General features: G+C 40.1%; 1 protein-coding gene across 3 annotated transcripts in view; it reads left to right on the top strand.

The window, feature by feature from the left end:
• The window catches only part of LOC135500560 (thrombospondin type-1 domain-containing protein 4-like), a 44353-nt gene that overhangs the window by 8133 nt on the left and 13953 nt on the right, over positions 1–22267 (top strand). For 2 of the 3 annotated variants that reach the window (XM_064792096.1, XM_064792104.1), the window contains exons 2-6: positions 2904–2958; positions 7755–7876; positions 8836–8929; positions 9030–9129; positions 9504–9634. In XM_064792096.1, coding sequence (XP_064648166.1) covers positions 2904–2958; positions 7755–7876; positions 8836–8929; positions 9030–9129; positions 9504–9634 — 502 coding nt within the window. Of the gene's footprint in view, positions 1–2903; positions 2959–7754; positions 7877–8835; positions 8930–9029; positions 9130–9503; positions 9635–16278; positions 16448–22267 lie in introns of those variants that run through there. The other variant, XM_064792111.1, reaches the window with a different exon arrangement.

Below are 22267 nucleotides of genomic sequence, written 5' to 3'. Positions count from 1 at the left end.
TTGAGACTACTTGAGTATACGTAATCAGCATCGGTGGCTTAAGTCATCGGAATACTACTACATTTCGTCACCATCATAAAATGATTGCCCAATGAAAATTTTCAACTTTTGAGAAAAATGCCAAAAAACTATCGTTGCATTCACATGTCACATGGGTACAGTAAAGTATAGTACAATACCCACTACGGTGGTAACTCATACACGCTCTGGCTACATATTCGACGAACACTACATCAGTAACAAATCAATCAGAAGATTCCGTAACGTTTGGGTGACTTGTCATTCATTTTTTCTTCGCGTTATCACCGAAAACCCCAGGTTCTCGTCTATAACTAGTAAACCTTATACTAATTTAGTTAGCTGCAGGAAATTTGTGTTAAGTGGTCGTTAGTTAGGTAGAAACCTAATCAGTCGACAGATAAGAAAGGTTATGATTTCACTGTTTCAAACGTGATTATATTTTCGTAACATGACGTTTTTCACATTGACAGCTGGTGGTTGTTGCCTATTGGTCTTTTTTATCTATTACTCCACACAAAGTTGAAGAGAAAATCCTTGCCCAACGTTTAGATTTGCCCTACATCTTTGACAATCGTTCTTCCATCAAAATCAGTGTGATACTTAGAGGAGGTTTAGGATGCCGAGCTATAATTGATGCATTAAAACTCACCATGTGTTTTAGTTTACTCTTTCGTACGATATACTAATATTGGATAGGCTGCACTGGCTGCATCGATAAGGCAGTATCTTCCAGGAAGATATCTTGTGTGAGGTATTTAAGATGTCGGCTTAGTTTTCGTTTTGTTTCGTGTCGATTCACTGCTGAAATTCAAACCCAAGTTGGCTAAAAAAAACCTCTCGTCACGAGCGTTGATATAGTGCCAATCTCTGAATCACTCGCTAAAATGAACAGATGGGTTCGCTGGCATAATCTGGTGGCTTCTAGTCTTACGGCTGCGGTTTTGCGGTTAATCCAGCTTGCCAGACGTGCGGTCATCAGAACTGCATTCATCAGTTCAGTCGTGGGGTAAAGGGTGAAACATTCAAGTCTTTATTAGTGGAGTTACTAGATGTACGACTGCCTAGGCCTTATACGATTGATTCGATCTAACTTGGCGTCTTGACATCTTGAAATTTCAATAAATTAAAGAAAATTGCCATGTTTTTCCATCGAATTATGCAACGTTAACCGCTGTGTAATTTGACAAATTTAGGCATTAGGCTAATGAGTGATTTGAAAAAAAAACAGATAGCGCCTTCAAACACTCATATGAAAGTGCCTCTCTTCTATGAATAACATTTTTCCATGTGATTATAGCCAAAGAAGACGACATATCTGAGCCGAAATTACTCCAGAAAAAATGTATTGCCCATTCCAATTGCTGCGGCATGTAGGATCAAAAGAACAGGTCAGCCTATAGGTATTTAATGTAAATCCACTGGTATGATATCCCAAAAGAAAAGTTAACACCGAATAAAATACTGTGGCGTATTCGCAATTGCGAAATGGTTCACAACTGCGAACTGAGAAATGACGAGGTTGCGGTGGCGATGGGGGGGGTCAATCCTGTTTCTGGTCACTACCAGTCGAGTGGGAGTTGCAATAACTTGTAATCGCACCGTCGAATCATTATCTGATGGTAACTATAAATCTTCAGTTAGATCAGCACCTACCACATTATAGGCCTAACGATCTCAACTCTGCCGCGTGCAGTTTTCACTACATGCGACCAAAATCATTTTCAAAGTCTTAAAAAATTGCTGCTGAATTGTCGAAGTAATCGCTCTCATGACCAAGTGAATGAAATGATAATACTTGGTATAAATTAGGCAGAAATTGCGCTGCAATATCACGTAATGGCCCGTGAGCTGCATAATTTAGTTACGTATCTCTCTTCACATACCTCTCGATATAAATCAAAATTATTCGACGGTCAAATTAGAAGTTAAAGGGGACGCCTCGGCGGGTGGCCAAAAAAACTATGTGGAACACAATGTTTAAATTCGATTGTGATCGAAATAGAACTAAAAGGAATTTCAACTTTTTATCAAGTAAGCGTAGACCTCTGGAGTGTTTTCTGCGTAGGTTAAGGTATGACTGGATATGTTGTAAGCTAATTTATCAGACGAAGAACTGAGTTAGTAAGTTCAGTATCAAGTGCAGGTGATAGACTGTGGGGTCAATTTTCGCTAAGGACAGGTGCATGGAATGAGTTTATATCTGAGCATTCGGAGCCGAACGCGATAACGCCTGACTTCCATCCAGTACATCATTGTTACAAGCAGTTCCTTTTCCACGAGCCCTGGTGATGAAACTGTGTCTATGAGAAGCAATGATCCATTCAACATAAAAGTGCAAGTCTGAGATCGAACAAACTCTAGGATGGGACAGTTTTCCATCATGAAACGCCTGTCTTCATAGCTTCCAATCTCAAATTATGTTTGTTTGTGTGACACAATTTGTCATTCATATAAGTCCGAGTCAAGCTGGGAAAAGGCTGTTTGTGTCTGACACCAATTCCGTACTGACATAACCTAGATCGAGTCTAAAATATCATTGCGTCACATTGATTGTATCGTGATGGGGCAATATTAGATACCGAGTATGCTAATATTAGATCGACACGAGACACAATCTAGATACGAGAAAAAATTCGCGACATCCGTTGTTTGCACACTCTGGGCTACCGCTTTACTCGAAATAACATCGTATGGAATATAGGATACACCGTGGACTAACGAGTGTCTGGGATTAAAAATCATAAACGACCATTGCTGAGAATAAGGACTGATTAATTCTAGCGAACAATTGACACGAAGGATTATTACGAAAGCGTTGTCTTCATTTGATTTTTTGCTCTGTGACTATAAAGACTGACAATGGTGCATCGATCTACTTTCAGGTTTTCCTGGTGGAACATTCTAATATGTTTGGTGATACTCTGCCAGATAGCCGAGGTAAGTGCATGCCTACATGTAAAGCGGAGGAGAACACAGCAAAAACATACGCGCCTCCTGTATATACAGTAGAACCTCTCTATTAAGGACACCCACGGGACTGACAAGTGCTGTCCTTAATAGAGGTATCCTGATTAGAGAGGTCAAATTGAATGGAAACAACCAATTTGGGACCAAAACTAGTGTCCTTAATAGAGAGGTTGTCCTTAATAGAGAGGTTGTCCTTAATAGAGAGGTTGTCCTTAATAGAGAGGTGTCCACTAACAGAGGTTCCACTGTATGTAGTTTATGTAATGATATCATGGGACTCATTATGGTGTAGTTTCGGAAGCACTCAGCAGTAACATACGTTATTGATGCTGACCACTTCGGCTGATACACTAACCAAATTTACTTGTGACATATTCTCATCGTTCAAACTCAGTGCATCTTAAAATTAGATATAAATAGGCTCATACGTATCACGTCACACTTAATACATGACCATTCGAAATTCGATACCGAATGGCTCAAGTGTTTGGGCCGCTGAACGATTTTTCTAAAACTGAATTAAACGAGGAGTCTGAGGTATTGACCTTCGAATAACCTTAGCCAAAGGGCGTGCGGTTCAAATCGCCTGCAATTTGATCTCGGGCAATTATTCAAAAATCTGATAGAAAATTAAACGTTAAGTGTGATTGCTGCATGCGTGGAAGTTATCATTCGAAAACGTTATCTTCATCGACCAGAACGGTGTTAATAAAAAGCCCACTGAATGATCAATTGTGGACCAACAATTATTGTCTAGCCAGCTCTAAATTGACCGATGACTGAGCTGGACAAGTAACAAATTGACTTCCTAACTTTGAAAATACTATAAATCGAGATTATTCAAAATCGGAGACGTCATTGCGCTTTGTGGGAGAACAATGTACTCATTTTGGATGACATTGCTAATCTGCAACACACATGTATACCAATCAATAATCATGCTGCCCTCTGGATATCGTAAAGGAACTAGGCATATACAGCGATCATCATTCTTGTTTCTTTGTGTTAGGTTTGACGTTGGTTATAAAGACAATGAACAATAGAGAAGGTTACATCTTATGAGCAGACCAGTCATGCCCGCCATTAATGAATAGGATAGGTTGTCGACCACAAGCTCCTCTTGTGGCAATAAACGCTCTCTAAAGCCTTACAGCAGAATATAAGACGATCTCAAGCCACATTCGTAATGGTTCCATCTGACCTTTTCCACTTTGCACCTTTCCTCGCAGGCGGGTGATTATTGCGGGGGAAAGTGACATAAACAGTGATCAGCAGGGGCCTCAAAGAGCATCGGCAGTATCATTGGCTCCGTGATGGGTTAGCGCAGAGAAATAGCTAGCTATTTGCCTCGGCACTTAGGGGTAGTTGGGGTATCGTTACTTCTACTAACTGGCGGGTTTGTCTGGAAGATGGAGATGTTATGGGCTTGATTGAAAGCACATGAAAAGCGTATTTACCTTACCCCTTACCCCTACTATCATGTAGCTAATGTTAGATAAATGATTGACAAAGGTTAAGATATGATTGAGGCATTAACACTCAAGATTAATGTAGTTCTGTTTTCCTCTAATCCATCGGTCAGTGTGTTTCAGGGCCATTAGGTCGCGGGGGTGGTGCTCTCAGCTTTGGCAGAAAACTACTTTTGCCCACGCATTGCATAATCATCCTCTTTCGGCCGTGACAGTCACCATCATCCTTTGCAATTGAACTTACATGCAGGTTAAATCACCGGCGCATTGAGCGACTAAAGCTGTGTGTCTATCCAATCCTGGGTACACAATATTATACACCAGCTGATCTGTTCTAACAGTCGCTGAGAAGTAGCCATTCCCTATAATGTTAGACAATAAAACATCGGAGTAGACTAATCGCTGAAGTAAATGACGTTCCTTTCCAATCATATTATGGGTTTCTGTTCCCAAAAGTATGGATTGCAGCCTCTTCGTCCCAAGGGCGGGATATCTTATTCGAAACGAGCCTCTCTGTCAAATTGATTGGGGTTTAGATGACAGACCGCATGGCTCGTGGTCTTCTATGTGCATTCATCACAAAGCATTCGTCTGCACGATCAGATGGCGCTCTGATATTGGTAGCTCATGTTTTTTCACTATAAACCAGTTTCTTTATAACCCTTAACATCCAGTAAATCACGTTTGCTGTATTTCCGCCTTATATAAGTACTTCGACGGCGCGATGAAAGACCAGAATATTGGGCTGACTTGAAGACCTTCGAACTTCAGAACTGAAGATGCAATTGGGCAAAGGCGGATATTCTTGCTTGGACACACACAACCTTTTTGTCGCAACTAACAATTAACTGTAATTTGATATAATCCGGAGTAGGTCACCATACAATGTCCTTTCCTGCTTCCATATCTAGCAAAGGTTTTCCAGGAACGAAAACATGACTTGAAAATAATGTAAGTGTTGTCTGCATTAGGTAACTGCTGGGTTTCTGAAAGCCTAGACTTCAACTAGAATACATTAAAAAAACGGGTGGTCTATTTAGAAAATGTTGGTCAAGAACCATAATGGGATATGCTCACGAGTGTTGGTATGAAATAGTCTTTTTTAACAAATATGGGATATCCGTTTCAAAGTGTTCACGCCTCCTTCAATAACAGAAATTTATGTTTCTGTCTCTTTAGAGTATATTACCCTTCAGGAATAGCAAGCTCCTCTATTAAGTAATGTTTTGCAACCACTATGTACGACAAACGATATACATGCGACAAACGACAATCTACATGTTAACCTTTGCTTTTGAAATGTAATGAATAAAAAATGTACGATGTGCTTGAAAAGCTTCTGAAGTTTATCAAACTTTCGATGACATCGCCAAACACTACCGTAAGACGGTAAAAAATCAACTCGTCTAGAGTGTGTACTTGTTTAACATGTTCAGCCTGGGAATGTCTAGAGCCTGCTTGGTTAGAAATAGAAACCTTGATATCGAAAAAAAGGCTTCATAATAGGCGATAAAGACCAGTATACTATAAAAGGTCGATCGACTCAATTTTTACAATGGAAGACCTGATTTCGTTTTCTAAAGCGCCTTTAGAACGGAGAGGAAAATAATTGAACAAGGTTAATAACACAAGTATAGGTCTAGTGTTTTTCAAGCATACTTGTAGGTCTATTTATGTTTGGTGCTGGTACTCATGACGTGAGACTGCTCACAAGTTCTTCCAAGTTGTGCTTTTGAGGGTCGTCACAAAAGATCACAGAAGGATATTGACACCTACTGTAGGCATCGTTCCACGACAGTAATGAGTACAACTGTTCGGTTCTATAAAAGTACGCACTGAGTTTTTTAATCAGCCAGTAACTGCTGTAAACACCAAAGGACAGGATAAGCAACACTTTGTCGTTCTCGGTGTCATATTAAAGTTTGATATACATATTAGGTGCCTTATTCAATTTCTAAAAAGAAATTTTGAAAGTAATTCTCGAAAATGTAATCTATAAAAAAACTATCTACACCTGGACTAACAGGAGAACTCGCACGTTCTTGCTTTTCTAACAACCATTACCACCGGTCAAACATTCTGACCTCAAATTATGTAGCAAAAGACAAAAGTTCACTTCAAGCAGAATGACCAGTTATCATATTTAACATCTAAACGAACTGAAGTATTATTTCTTGCCAATATTCTGATCGGCAATAATGCTTTTTGTTTTTTCCAAGTGTACAGTTATTTTTTCAAGACAAAATCGAACAACAATTTGACGGCATATGAAAAAAACCCAGAACAAAACGTTGCGACTTTAAAGAAACAAGGCCCACGGGGATTCGTAACTTGACCGCCTTGTGAACCTCACCACACCAATATTATATGGTGTGAAAACTTTTAAAATGTCAGAATCAGATACCAGAAATTATCACTCGCCATTTGATTCACACTAGAACCACTTTTTCCTTCTGGCCATTGATAACATTCCCATATCACACATGTATATTATGCTGACCATATTTTATATGATATACAACCAAAAGGAGAGTGACAATATGACACATTATGCCTAATAATGCTCTTAGAAGCATAAACCTTTATTTTTCTTGAAAATGATAATGTCATTGTTTGCTAAACGTGGTTAAGCTTCACGACCTCTAATTAGAACATGTCATGACTGCCTTAATTAGTCAATTTCTTAATGGCATGATTACGAGAATTTCAAAGGAACTATCTTGTTCATGCGGGTCAGGCATTTTTATCGTTAATGATAATACTCGTACAATCGGGACAACTTTTTTTTTGCTAATTATCGGCCTCCACAGCTGATGACTGCATACCACACTTCGAAAGTAAAGTCCGCTGTCTTCCGCGGGTACTTTGCTGTAAAACCAATAGTACCCTCTCACCCCTCCCAACCTGACCCCCGAATAATTATCTTGACCTCCTCATGGAGACTAAATGCCTTGGGCCAAGAGGTTAGACTCGATCCCCCCCCCCCCCCGCATGAAATATCTCAAGTGGTCTAACATCTCTTTGATACCACTCATCTAACAGTAGCAATCGGTAACAATGCTGCCTAAAAACCAAACCAGCTGATTAGCCCAAATGCTAAATCCAGCAAGGTCGAACTCTGTGAAGGTAGAAAAACATGATACGTGATATTGGTACTTGTACAAAGAATCAACATCTTCAATAAAAGTGTTTGAATTGTGTAGTATACAAATTCATATGTGAACGGAGGGTCACCGATATCCATCTGTGAAGGTTTTTGGTAACATGTCTGTTGCATTTCTCAATTATTCACTTTAGGGCTATCGGACGTATTCCTACCTCGCGGCAGAATGGGGTGGATGGACCTCATGGACGGAGTGCAGCCGGACATGTGGTATCGGGGTATCTGCGAGATCACGTAAATGCGAGACGATACAGAGGTAAGTGAATAACCCTGAAACCTTACAGTTAATCAAAGGTGAACAGATTCTTCTTTATTTAATTCGGAAACAGAAATGTTAATTCTTCGAGCAAATTGAAGGGCATTTGACGACTTCCTCGAATTGCCCAAGGGTTATTGAGAAGACAGTTGAGGGCCCTGAACTAAAATTCAAATTAAGTGGCTCTGGAGTACCATTATCATTTGATGGGAGGATTAGAAGATGAAAATCATCTTTTTTGTTAACACTAATGTGGATTGTGAATGATAATTGTAGGCTTTTAGACTTGTAATGGGTTGACATAAAGACTTGTATCGAAAGAAGGGTCAAAAGGTAAAGAGTTTCCTGAATTCGATAACGACTACCATTTATTCATGCAATGCTGCGTCATTGCCTCTAATCTCGAGAAATTCCGCCTCATAAACGACTGATTATACAAAATTTTAAAGTGAATTACCCAAATAATAAGTGGAGTAGGCCCAATATTGTCATATATAACAGACATTACTTAAGTCACGTTCCCCAATACAAAATTGGAAATGACATAAGAATAATTCTGGAATCCATTATCTTCAAAACATATACCGCAAAACCTAATCACAGTATGTACGATGCGTAAATTATTAGATCGTGAGCCAAGTACGATTAGGACTGGTTCTGATAGGGATTTATTATTCTAAAGAATGGCCCAGCCAGTTCCATCTTTTCCGTTTCACTTCACCACAGACTTCTACTGATTAAAGTCTGAGCCTTCACCGACAGTGAGGCAGTTATTGGTGCTTTAGGCAACCTCATTGTCGGTGATGTTCTCCGTCTGTCGCCAGCGCACATCCAGGATGCGTCTAGAAGGATAATAGCTGGCAACAAACCTATCTATATTTCATTCGGTAAATTATCGTATGATGATTAAATTAACAGTGATAAGTGATAAACAAAATTACTGTGTTTTTTTTCTTCAGAAAAACAAACAACATACATTACTATTATTCAAGACGGCGAATACGATCCAATTGTCGTGGGGAGTTTAATCAGCATATGACGTGTAACACGGTGGTAAGTGATCAAGATAACCATCAACGTTTCGACATTCAGCGTTCCTCAATCGTTCAAATAAACCCCCTACATTTTTTTTATGCCACGGTTCGTCTTTCAGAATTGTCCAGAAGGCAGCAAGGATTTCAGAGCAGTTCAGTGCGAGGAATTCAATAAAAGAGAATTCAATGGAAAAACGTATTCGTGGGAACCATATCTCAGTAAGTTAAGCAAGATAATGAAATACATGTACTCGCAACCGGTCAATATAGCCAGACGTGACGGCGTCTGCGACATTCAGTTTAGTTCAGAAGACATGCGCTGCCGTTAGAGCCACCTAGCTCGCGACAGAGTCCGACTGATATTCCCGTAATATTAGTTGAATCCTTTACTACCGCATATCACTTAGGTTATTTCTCAATGTAGCGGTTGACCGCTTGGCGTAAATCGCACAGGGCCATCTTACCACTTCGCCGATCTCCTTGACAATGGCGAAATCATATTATGCAAAGGCATATGTCAGACTTGACAAGCTACATTCGATCTGATTCCCTCACTGACGACTTGTCTAAGTGTCTACTCATCTTCTTTCCAGCTAATAATAAATGCGAGCTAGCATGTAAAGCAACAGGACACGATTTCTACGCAAGACTTGCGGAAAAGGCAAATGATGGCACCAGCTGTTCAATGAGTCGGCTTGACGTCTGTGTGGATGGGCGCTGCCAGGTAATATACACCTCTTTTCTGCTTGGTTTTGTACCTTTATATCGGTTGACTCATCCAGGCAGCCTTCTAATGCTTAGTTGAATAATGCATTATCTGATGCACTGGGAGAATCTCTACCTGGCGGAGCTGAAGTGAATGACAGGTGATTTAGCTGTGTGCGGTCCTTTTTAGAGTAGGCCCAGGTTTAAGTGTGTTAGGTCCAGAGCTAGACCTGCTAAAAGATCGTTGGAAATAACAAGTTTACAAACAGGCATTGATGAAAAATGCTTCTCAAATTATTAGAAACGTTATATGTGTTAATCAGTACGTGTTCTTTGATAGTGTGGAAATTAGCGCCGGTGCAACGCTTTTCAACACTCTCTATATTGCCGAGAGGACGCTAGGAAAAGGAATGTTCGTTTCTTTTTTGCGTTCCTCTTGTCATCTCACAGCTTATTCCGTCAATATTTTGTCAAGGGGTGTGACGTACAACCTTAAAACGTTACACCGGAAATCTCCCCTCCCGAGCTAAGTAACTAGAGATGAGGGTACCTGTCATTATGACTAGTTATACGAAGGCCCCATCCCGAATCCAGACGGCCAATTTCAGCAAATCCTTTGCAGATTTTTCGCTGTAAATTTGCATCAAACGCGGTCGATATGGAGACTTTATGAAACGATGTAAAACAAAGCAATTGATCCCGCTGAAGATGTCGTTTAATACAAAGTTCGCACCGACCTGAAAAGGTACGTTACTCACTACGCCATCTACAGGAATTTATATAAAGTTAATGTCTTCATTAGAGCTGTCCTCTGAAGAATCCTCTCAGTGAAGCTTCTACAGTTTCTATTTACTCATCATATAGGCCACCATCCCTGTTACTGTATGCTGGAGATGTGATATGTAACTGTAACATTCCATTTGCCAGCTTAGGCTTTACACCTGTGTATTGTTATAGGAACAATCATCAGTGACATTGTTCAGCGTGTTGAATAGAGCATTACATGTACTAGAAACGATTGAGCGCTTATGTAACTGACTTGTGACTGTTTGTGTTGATGTGTACATGTGTACATGCTGGAACAGGCAGTCTCAGGCTATGAGCAGTGTGTGGTGCATGGTGCTGCGTGTGGCCGACAAGTCATCTACGAAGGGAGCTTTGACTGGGAGACTGGGGAGTCCTTGTTGTGGTTACAAGTTACCTACTGATACTGCGTGTAGGGCCGCTTGGAACCTGTTCTGTGTTGGTCTATCTTGGCATTGCTGCCTCTGGATCACGCTTCGTGCGGGGATGGTTTGGATTAGCTGTCTGCTGGTCTATCTTGGCATTGTTGTCACTGGATCATGCTCCGTGCGGGTATGGTTTGGATTAGCTGTCTGCTGGTCTATCTTGGCATTGTTGTCACTGGATCATGCTTCGTGCGGGTATGGTTTGGATTAGCTGTCTGCTGGTCTATCTTGGCATTGTTGTCACTGGATCATGCTTCGTGCGGGTATGGTTTGGATTAGCTGTCTGCTGGTCTATCTTGGCATTGTTGTCACTGGATCATGCTTCGTGCGGGTATGGTTTGGATTAGCTGCCTGCTGGTCTATCTTGGCATTGTTGTCACTGGATCATGCTTCGTGCGGGTATGGTTTGGATTAGCTGTCTGCTGGTCTATCTTGGCATTGCTATCATTGGATCATGCTTCGTGCGGGTATGGTTTGGATTAGCTGTCTGCTGGTCTATCTTGGCATTGTTGTCACCGGATCATGCTTCGTGCGGGTATGGTTTGGATTAGCTGTCTGCTGGTCTATCTTGGCATTGTTGTCACTGGATCATGCTTCGTGCGGGTATGGTTTGGATTAGCTGTCTGCTGGTCTATCTTGGCATTGTTGTCACCGGATCATGCTTCGTGCGGGTATGGTTTGGATTAGCTGTCTGCTGGTCTATCTTGGCATTGTTGTCACTGGATCATGCTTCGTGCGGGTATGGTTTGGATTAGCTGTCTGCTGGTCTATCTTGGCATTGTTGTCACCGGATCATGCTTCGTGCGGGTATGGTTAATTTCGAATATATTGTTTTGTCTAGTACTGTACTGTTTGTTTGTTGTAAAATACATATCTTAAATCACACTTTAGCGTTACTTTTACTTTGTGTTTCTGACCCAACCCATGTCTATTAGGCCCAAATCTCGGCTCTGACACAGCATTTCTGTGACGATGTCGTTTAAGAAGTAGCCAGGGCCCGGCTGTTCAAAAAGGTGTTTTGCAACCAACTTGAGCAAACTTCAACTTGGCGTTATCTTTTCAGTTAAGTCCAATAAGACTCAACTGAACACAAAAATGTTCGCCACGTTATATTGGCCAACTTGTTTTGAACAACTGGATCCTGGCTCACTGGTGAAAAAAGCATAGGGTTTGAAGCGGTTTGTAAACAGGGGAGAACATGGTAAAACGCGTTCGAACACAAGTCATATTGGGAGGGTGAGTAGACAGAGGTAGATAAAAGAATCCGGAATTTGAATTAGGGTTTTCGCTTTGATTTAAGGGTAATCATATTAATAGTAGGCTGAAGAATAGATGTAGGATAATAAGGGGACATTGATCCAAATGTGAAAAAATTGTTTTACCACTAGATAAGAGAGCACTTTTACGAGCAATGGTATCACCACAGGCATGCCAATGGTTAATAGCAAATAGAATGACACTGTTGCTTCAGCTGTTGGCCTTCAGGGGGCATCTTTCAGGCTTACCGAAGAAACGTTCAGTTTATCACTAATAGCAAAACACTCCAAAGGTGTTTACTGAACTTTTTTATTTGGGCTCAATATGGATTTTACCCGGTCAATCACAAGGCTGTTTAAAGTTTCAAATAAAGCAGATATTTGCTTTGCCAGACAAAGCTAGGAATATCTGTTAACAGTTTTAAACTGAAACCTGACGGAATATTACACAGAAGTCCCTGTGGACTTTCCCGATTGTCAAGTATTCTGCCTTTGTCAGGCTGTTTTGAGGATTTAAAAACTTTTGATTGAAAATAAAGTGGTTGTTGAAATGGTCGGTTGCGAGTAGCCCGCGGAGGCCGTTTTCAAGGAGAGCTTTATCAAGTCATCAACCCCACCGCTTAGGCATTCCGAAGAGTTCAAGGTGGTGTTAAGGAACAGCTATCAAGAGCATCACTCAATCCTCGAACTCTAATCAACATTTCCATCGTCAACAAAAAGAAACATGGTTGGCGGCAAAGCCTTGGGTCTTGAAATTTCTTCACGTCTATCAGTTCCTTATTTGGCCTGACAATAATATTTCCTTTGGTATTGGCAATCGGTGATCCCCGCCTATCATTCGTTAATTTAAGTAACGATACCGTCACAATTCAGCTTTTCCTTTGACATTCCAGACGATTAAACATTGTATTTTAAGTTAATTTGTAAACAGTGTAGGTCTATCTCCTTTAAATTGTATTTTGTGTAAGGATTGTCACAGGCTGTACAGTCGATAATTCAAAGTCGTTCGGTCTGATAGACAGCGATTTGTGTGGTTTAATTCAATCGGCAGATTGTCGTAACACTTAACAAGCTTTAGTCATTATCAGTGATTCAGTCTTATTTAGGGGATAGTACGGCTTCTTAACCCTTGAGACAAATCTTCATAATCAGGTTATGCATTCTTAGTTGACTTGATATAGGTTTTCTGAGAAACTTGAGGTGAGATCTAGACAGCTCATTAACAATCTCAGTTTCGCTCTCTCTTGTTATCCCCTTGCTAAATAGTAATAGTACCGTCCCGTGATGATTCCTTGCCCACTATCTTTCTTTCAAGAAGTTATTCTCTGAAGCGATTCTCAAGGAAGCGCCTTTGTCCGAATAATACGTCCCCATCTAGACAGCTACTTAGAGAGAGTGATGTCACTTGGCAGACAGTCATGCATTCTTCAATTAAACTGAATTAAACCATGAAAGCGAGATAGGTTTTCCATAAATTCCTGAGTTGCAAGCCGTATCATTGTATTGTCCCAACATCAACAGGTCACTCATCGTTCTACTTTGGCCTCAATGCGTAAGCGGAAAAATACCGGTTCTCTCGTGCGCCGACACATAGATCTGAGGCGGAAATACCTAACGGAACCTTTGTTCCAGTATCAAAATCTCATCTGAATTGTTCAATTTGCTAAGAGAAATGTGTGTCATAACTAAACTACAGGCTAAGAGACCTTCACAGTTGCGTAACGAGTCGCTGTGTGACTGCCAACACAGGCCGCCATTTCGGATCCGCTACTCCACGATTCGTGGAGTAAATCACTGTTGCACGAAGCTACCAGACTCAAAGCGATCGATTGGTCAAAAAATAACATACTGGCAGAACGAATGTCCTTCGATTTGCTTGGAGAATGCTACACGCTCTGTGTTTCACTTTCATTTTAAGCAGTAGGGGACCATACAGGGGTGGGGGTACTGATTGAATACAGCCACATGAGAGGAGAATGGCCACCTACAATAAAACATAATCCGCCGATACAACAGAATGTGTCTCGAGTGCGATTATCAAATTGGCCTGATCTAGCCGGACTCTTTGATATATACACTCTAGTTTGCAGGGGTTCACATTGAACAAAAAGCCACAAATTGAAATCAAATTTGTTTATCTCGAATTTGATGCGTTGGCGTAGAAAGATCCGTCTTGGATGTCATGTTCAGGGAAGTGACCGGCGTTAACCTTGCTGTTGACCGCTTTTAGACCACCAACACAGCGTTTACTTGAACAATAAAATGTAATTAGTGTATGGAATACGGAATCAGGATATTTAATATTTCAATTGGTAAACTAATCGATATTTTATTCACTTCTCTGGGTCTAGAAACGTTAAAGTATCTAAACTTTAACATGAACAGTTACTTCCGTTCCCTTCAAGAAGTTTGAAAGAACATTAAGGAGCTTTGAAGAAGCAGTTGTTTCAGTTAACGTATTCCATGATGGTAAATAGTTGTAGATAGATACCAGCCAAGTTTCCTCTACGATCATGATGAAATGCTACACGAACAGCTAATTCTCTAAGAGCAAAACAATTTGGTCCAACGACTTGTATCTGCATAAATAAGCCAAATTATACTACACAGCCGTATGTAGGAGAGTGTACCTCAAAGCTCCAATAAGTTTGTTGCATTGTATAATATCGTAATAATTCGTCCGGGATCTGCTCATAAATCCGATTCGACAGCGTTATGTCTTTTTTCACTAAATGGTTAGAAGGGAATTCTTGCAAATTACTCAAGCAACTATCAGATGATGAAACAACTCGCAACGAAAAGCCCTATTATGTCAAAACTCTGACACTAAGTGGTCTAATTTTATCTTAAAATATCACAACAATCGGTATTAGATATCTCAATTCTCTTGTTGTTGAATTTGCTGTGGTAAGGGCACTTTACTCATCATTTCGTGCAAGCTTTCTTTTGGCACTTTATAGATTCAAAGTTGAATACCCTTCACTTGGCCCTGATCCCTCCATGGCGCCTTCAGGTCGATACTTCGCATTAAGGACTTCTTCAACAGACAGCTATTGGACTTGTTAATCACTCAATGAGGAAAATGAGGAAGTTTAGTTGATTACCGCACGTGCGCATGGAGCTCTTCAGAAAAGGAAAAAATATTTTCCTGAATTAGATACATTTATGACCAACGTTTAACTTACTCTTAAAGCTGTACCAACTGAACCACACTCTTCCGTTAAGTTCACCAGAGTGTCTTTTCAGTTTTATGACCATATTGATTATGCGAATGCTTGCCGTGTCAGGGATATATGGACATTTTACCTCAATTTCAACTATCGCCGCCTGGAATTTCTCAGCATTGCCTTTAGAAAGTTATCTCTTCGTTATTTATATAACATTTCACATGAATATGATTGACATACTGATTGCATCACACCCACACATCGTCATTTATGTGCAGGCTAAGTGGTTGGAAATTTTAGGTCAGAAATAATTGCAAATCAATTGGCCAAGATACAGGACTTGCATTCCTGGCACTGATTATGTCATTGTTTCGGAGGTAAATTAGATCACACTGAAGTAACTGAGTCACCATTGAGGAATGAACGATTCGGTGCCCAAGGATGTTGGGATGATCGCCGTATTTGAACCAATGAGTCTTTAATCACGAGCCCATAAGCATCCTCATCGTCGTAATCAAGTTATCATCACCCCAGATATTACCCCAGACCACAGAGTGTATGAAGAATACGAACTGTCCCCATGGCTTTCTGCGCATTGTCACTTTCACTTAATCATGACCTATGTGTAGTTTTTCTTTTGTATTCTGTCGCCCTATAGGAATCAAGTCGCCCTTCGGGTGAGTTTTAAGTTCTAAAATGACTGCAAACATGACGTCCAACTTAAACTCCGCTCTTGTTTACTGTTGCTTTGGCCATGAATGCACGAAATCCCATAAATGCCTGTGAATTAAATACCCTGAATTTGAAATGCGAGATTTGCTTGGAAAAACTCTTCAAGTTTTAAATGGGGTTTTTAATCTCAATTTAATCTGAATTTAAATTGCGTGGGTGACAATGCCTGTGGAATAAAATGTTCGCTTTTGAACCAGCCCTACTCAACGCAGTTTTCAGCCAGGCGGCGTAGGCCGTACGTCACAGGACATCTCGTATAAAACTACCGTTTGCCGCGGCATGGTGAATTGCTCTCTGGCCGCAACAACAGTAGATTATCGAGGAAGGATTAATACAAATGGCATAAACTTTAAGTTTAGTGGATTACAAGACTTTCACTGATAATCGTGAACTGGAGCAAGTGATCAAAATGAATGGAATATCATTTGCTGTGGTCTTGTGCGTTTTGGTGAGTGTTCCTTTCTTTGTTTTTTGATTTTTAAGTTTCGAATTAAAGCTATTGAAAGTCATCGAGGCTTAAAATGTGATAATATGTCGTCAATCAACAAACATCGACTAAATCATGTGCGGACTGCATAAAAAACTGACGATTCTAAAAACCGACGACTCATCTAAATCATTGTCATGACCTTTTAACATGATGGCAACGTTGTTGGCCTTTATCATTCAGATGAAACGAAATAGATCCTTATGATTAGCTACATAACTCAGGATTCTATAAACGCACATACACGTCTAAATATGTTGTCATAGGTAGTTTCTAGCATTAAGGTAACGTTGTACAATGTATATCAATTAATGTTTTTGGAGGTCTGTCAACCAATGTGTAATAGACCGTAACGTCTTCACACCGATATCAAGCATATATCTACTTTACATAGTTCAGTACAACTTTTCCTCGACAACTTATTTGAGATTAGTAGCTCTTATACAAAGACACACCAACCGCTGTTCAAATGCAAGGCGTAACCCAAATAGTTCCGTTTTATTTTCTATTAAATGAATTGCTATTCATAACTGCTTTTAATCAGTTCGGTAAAGATTTTTTCCCCTGATATTTAGAAAAAGTATAAAAATCGTAGGCATGTCGCCAAGGTGCATGTAGGTCAACGTAGACATGAATTACATCGGTAATGTGTACATGTTAAAAATACTCTCTTCTCACGGTTATAAGGACAATGAAAGATTTTCATGAGCTTGCTAGGACTCTGCTGCAGGTAGAAATGTTCAGAATTTAATCAGAGAACAAGGGGGCATTTTGACGATGGATATCGTGTTACATGTTGTCGGAAATAAAATAAAACATAGCGTCTTTAATGACTGGTATGACTAGAAATAATACTTGAACAAAATCAACTTGACATCATGACGTCAACTGGAGAAAAAATTCGTTCTAGTTTTGGTTCTCAGATCAAACTATGAACCTCTCCAGAGCCTTTCTGAAAGTAAATTAGGCCGAAGAGTACTGATCAGGGCCTTCATCGATGACGAATGAACCAATCGGGATCTAGAGACTGCAACTCTGTGCATGCAAGTATGCCTATAACTCAACTGATCATATGAAGGTGGAAAGAGAGATATTTTTGATTACCGCCCATACCATAACTTTATATACGTACATGTACCTTTTTTCGCCTATTTACCTCGGACATCGTTGTTAGAACGATGTTTTGTCCCAAAATATTTTAATAGTTGGAAAGATCTATTCCTCCGGCTACAAACCAATATGGAGAGTGTTCTCAAGACATATCTTTATACCTCATACATGTAATTAAAACGTTTCATCGTTCGATTAAGAGTTTGATTAAGCTTCGTCCCACGGAAACAGCGGGTCCCTGATGGTGTGTTACAGAAATCATGATTCTGAATAACAATTTATAAGTTGACGGATTCCAACCCATTTTGTTGTATTTGCCAGCTCCTCATTTGAATGATTATTCATATGTTATTTCGATGATCTACATAATGATCTTATTTCCTTTTGTTATGACATTACCAATGTAGGCCTCCCTATTCACATCTTTTGACTACGGCATGATTACGGTTGTGAAAAAAATAAACACTTACAACAAAGTGGTAACATTGTATTAATTTGTCACCATTACGCTATTTTGACCCTTACATCATAATTAAAGGAATTTAGGCCAAGTGCAATACGCGGCCTTTTGTCTTGAAACAATGCTCGACCCCCAGGAAACAGCTCTCATGAATGACTCTGGTGTAAACTAGCCTCTGTGATTTCATAGGCTCAACACCACTAGATGTTATTTCCATAGGCCTAACTTGAGTCTATTGAGAGGAGAGCTGATATGTCAGAGACACACTTTCGTAAACAATCCATAGCCGTGGGAATGTGATAGAATCAGAAACAAACTTAGTTAAGTCGAGATGCTTGAGTTGGAAGTCTGACAAACATTTGAAAAAACTCGCTAATGACGTCATTCTTGGTTCTATAGTGAGTAAATTTCTAAAGCTGTCTATGCCAGTCTTTATCGGTCGTGATATTTATATTTGAGTAAACCTTCTCTTGTTTTGAGAAGCGCGACTGAAGGATTCGTATCTGATTATAACATCTCACTTATCGGTTTGAGGAGTTCAACGGGAACTTTGTCGTTGCGCTGAAACTTGTATTCTACTATAAGAAGTCTCCTGTTTTGAGAATCTCAACCGAAGCTTTGTTGCGGTATTGAGGATCACGTTTGCATTCCTTTGAATAAAGACAGAATCGCAGCTTTTTCTCCAAACATCCGTCGATGATATGATACAATGGGTGATATGAATAAACACTAGTAAATGCTTTTACTTCTATTTTGTACAGAAATGCCTAGTGTAAATGTACGTGAAGTTTTAAGTAAAAGCATTTCCTAGTCTTTATTCATACCACCCCATATGTCTCCCACCCACCCTGCGCTCACGACTTGCGCTGTATAATCTGGTCCCGCTGAAATATCCCTCGTGAGAGCAAGTATTCTATCCCGAAACTCCGGCCATTTCTGATTCAAGCTTCGGCACATTATAGTTGACTTTAGAGTCGTTTGACTTCAGAGGTCGTTCATTTGATACCAGTGTCATCCTTTGTACTTCCCCTGATTGAATCGAATCGATCGATACCATGTTGGGGAGACGCCAGCCATGAATCACAAACATGAGAAGTTCAATTTCATCAAAAACGCTTATTTCACGCAAACATCCCTGCTTTCAATCCGTGTTTACTCTTGTCTTCTGAGTCACGGCAATATCTTATCGGACAAAGCCACCAATCTCTTAAGAGCTCGTGATTCAGGGCGCAAGGTGACCACCCAATGGAGCCGATGCCCCAACTCCGCCGCAAACCAATCGATACATTGACTGATCCCGGTAAGAAAATATTGTTAAAGTAGCCAAAGAAAACGAGTTCTTGGCACCTGATTCAGAAAAGGCAGTGTTAGTGGCAGTCTTGGATTACCGCCCCGTGGAGTTGAAAATAAAATGAGTAGTCATCGTCGGATAATTTGGTAAACATACGCATTTCTTTGTCGACTTTGGAAAAAAGGAAGGGATGCACTTTTTATGCAATCATTCCAGAATCGCGTTTCTTTCCTGTTCTGGAATATCGTCGCATATGTGGTTCAGAGTCCCAAAACCACCAGATCACTCGACCCTGTTTGATATATATTTAGTCGTCTGTTATCAGTTTATATGACGTCTGTCATCTGTTTACACAATGACAAAGCATTGGAAGCATAGGAAAATTAATGATGGCGAACGTCTCACTGTTACCTACTCATGCAATAAAATCTTGTAGTGCAGCGCGCAGACAGAAGCAGTAGTACATAATGATCCAGTACCAGTATCAAAATAACGAGTCATGTATTACCCGTTGAAATGTATCAAACTCAGACACAGCTTATATTAAGCGATGTCCATTGTGCTGCAACGATATATAATGGCGTTTCTTTCTCGGTTTCTTTGACTTCATTCTTCATGTTCGTGGTCATTAGCGGAGCAAAGCAAATAGCTCGGATGCCTGTCCTTTAAAAAAGCTCTCTCCACGTTACTAATGTAATAAGAAACATTCCCAGGAATATGTCGTAATGGTATTTGGTAAGGAAAAACAATTGATCACTCTAAGTATCAGATGACATGCATCATGTCTGTGTATCATATCATACAAGTGTAAGACAAGTTTCGTCGGCTCTTTTCTTGCCTTGTTCGAATCAATGGCCCGTCCACTGACCATTTGACCATAGTTCACAAGGTTAACGGGTATATAATACTGCCCCATAAAGCTTTACGCCAGCTATTAGACGTCCTATCACCTGACTCTTAGAAGATATCACGCAAATCCAGCTGCTTTACTACCTTAATGTACTCCAATTGCCCCTAGAAAACTGTTAACCTAAGGCGGTGATCCGGCAAGCAAAGCTTTCATCTAGCTTACACACCTGGGTTCAGGTGGTACAATATCTGGCAAACAAATTGAAAAAGCGTTGAACGATTTTCACATCTGGGGGGTTTCACGTTACTTTTTGCTTTGAGTCCAAAACCCAGATGTATTCATCTTACACTATTGAATTGAGTCCGTGAACACCCCCACCCCCTCCCCCCTCGAAGGATGACCTCAATCACGGATATTTGTCCGATGGCCAGCGGTAAGACGATCATGTAAATGACCCCCCCCCCCAAGGTGCGTTTTAGATAGTTTTGAAATACTGTCCACTTGCACGTTCTCGGCAAAACCAATTAAGAATACCAACGAAGTCAGTGGCAAGTTGTGTATGCATCATGTATAATGATTTTATCACACATTGCTCTTAACAAAACAAAAACTGGTCCACTTCAGACTTTCTTCTCTACAACCTGTATCGCTGAAGAGAGAGCTGTAACATCTACGTTTTTGCAATAGTTGTCTCGGAAGAAGGAAGTTCCGTTGAAGTGATGTTCGCTTTTCATCACCATGACATCTGTTCTGCCACAGTTTGGCTTATCCTTCTCTACTAATGATGATTGAGACAATAATTGGAATAATTACTTTCATAAGATTGATTAGAGGCATACCCTTTGTTTTGGTAGTTTAAAACCTTTACCTGGATATCCTTTCCTTCAAATGTTGTTTTTGTGCAGTACGCCTACTGGCATACGTTCAGCGGTGCTGAAATACAGCACGAATGATATTGTTTCATATTTCTGAATTGTTGGTAAATTTCCCATTCTCTGACCTAGCTATAATAATTACATGTTGCTTTCAACGTAAAGTCTCACTTAAAAAGCGAACATGCATGTACATGTACATCAAAATGAATAGCAAATGTACTTTGAAATTAGTGATAACTGTTAAGCCTTCGTGTGACCTACCAATGTGAGTATGATCGAAGGAATATGAGAGATCTTTTTTAACCCACAGCAATACGATTTGACATTTTGATTCAAAGGATATTGAACTATGTTTACAAATGAGAGATATGTGTATACATACATTTAATATATTTTACAAATGATTACAGTGGAATAAATGCCTAGACGTTTTGAAAGGTTTGTAGTGGTGGTACATTCCGCCTGTCAGAATACATCAACGATTCAATACCTTCTCATGATGCCTTGTTGTAGTCTTAATGTCACCTTATGGCTTGAGTGACAATCAATGACATATTGAAATACATGTTTATTGACACGAGTACGATTTATATCAGATAGATTTTCAGACCTGGTCATACATCACCTTTCGGTGTGACTTCTACTGTAAAATGAAGTGGATTTGGCAAGACGAAGCTTAACCATCCTTCTGAACCATGCTGCAAGAGCCTTATTGCAGAAATGAATTATACAAGGCTGGTTCTATGCTAGATGTCTGTTCAGATTCTCTTACTTAATGGCCTATTTTCCCGCCATGCAAGTATGTTCCACAAAGGATGATATCTCAGCCTCAAATGGACAGAGATTCCGTTGTATTTGATAAACTTTTATTCATTCGAAATGGGTCTTATGGGGAAACATTCACAATCAGAAGGCACTTAGTGGCTCTCCAGCATTATACCTGCGGTCTCGGGGGTTTCCAAGCCAAAGATCCCTGGTTTAGTCCGATAACTCAGAAATCCCACTCGACGTGCGGTCTTGTGTACATTATCATCTCCTAGTGACTGAAAGGATATCTTAAGTCAATTCTATTGACTTTCTTTCGTCGCTGGTTGAAAGACATTTCCCCCAATAAAGTATAAGCAGCGAAGTCAAAAGACATAAATATATGATCTTAATCAGACGTTGTTCTCACGCGTTGATGTTATGTCCACAA

Source organism: Lineus longissimus, chromosome 2 (assembly GCF_910592395.1).
Source record: "Lineus longissimus chromosome 2, tnLinLong1.2, whole genome shotgun sequence".
NCBI lineage: Eukaryota > Metazoa > Nemertea > Pilidiophora > Heteronemertea > Lineidae > Lineus > Lineus longissimus.
Note: the sequence above shows the minus strand (reverse complement) of the source record. Positions and strands in the feature narration are given on the sequence as shown.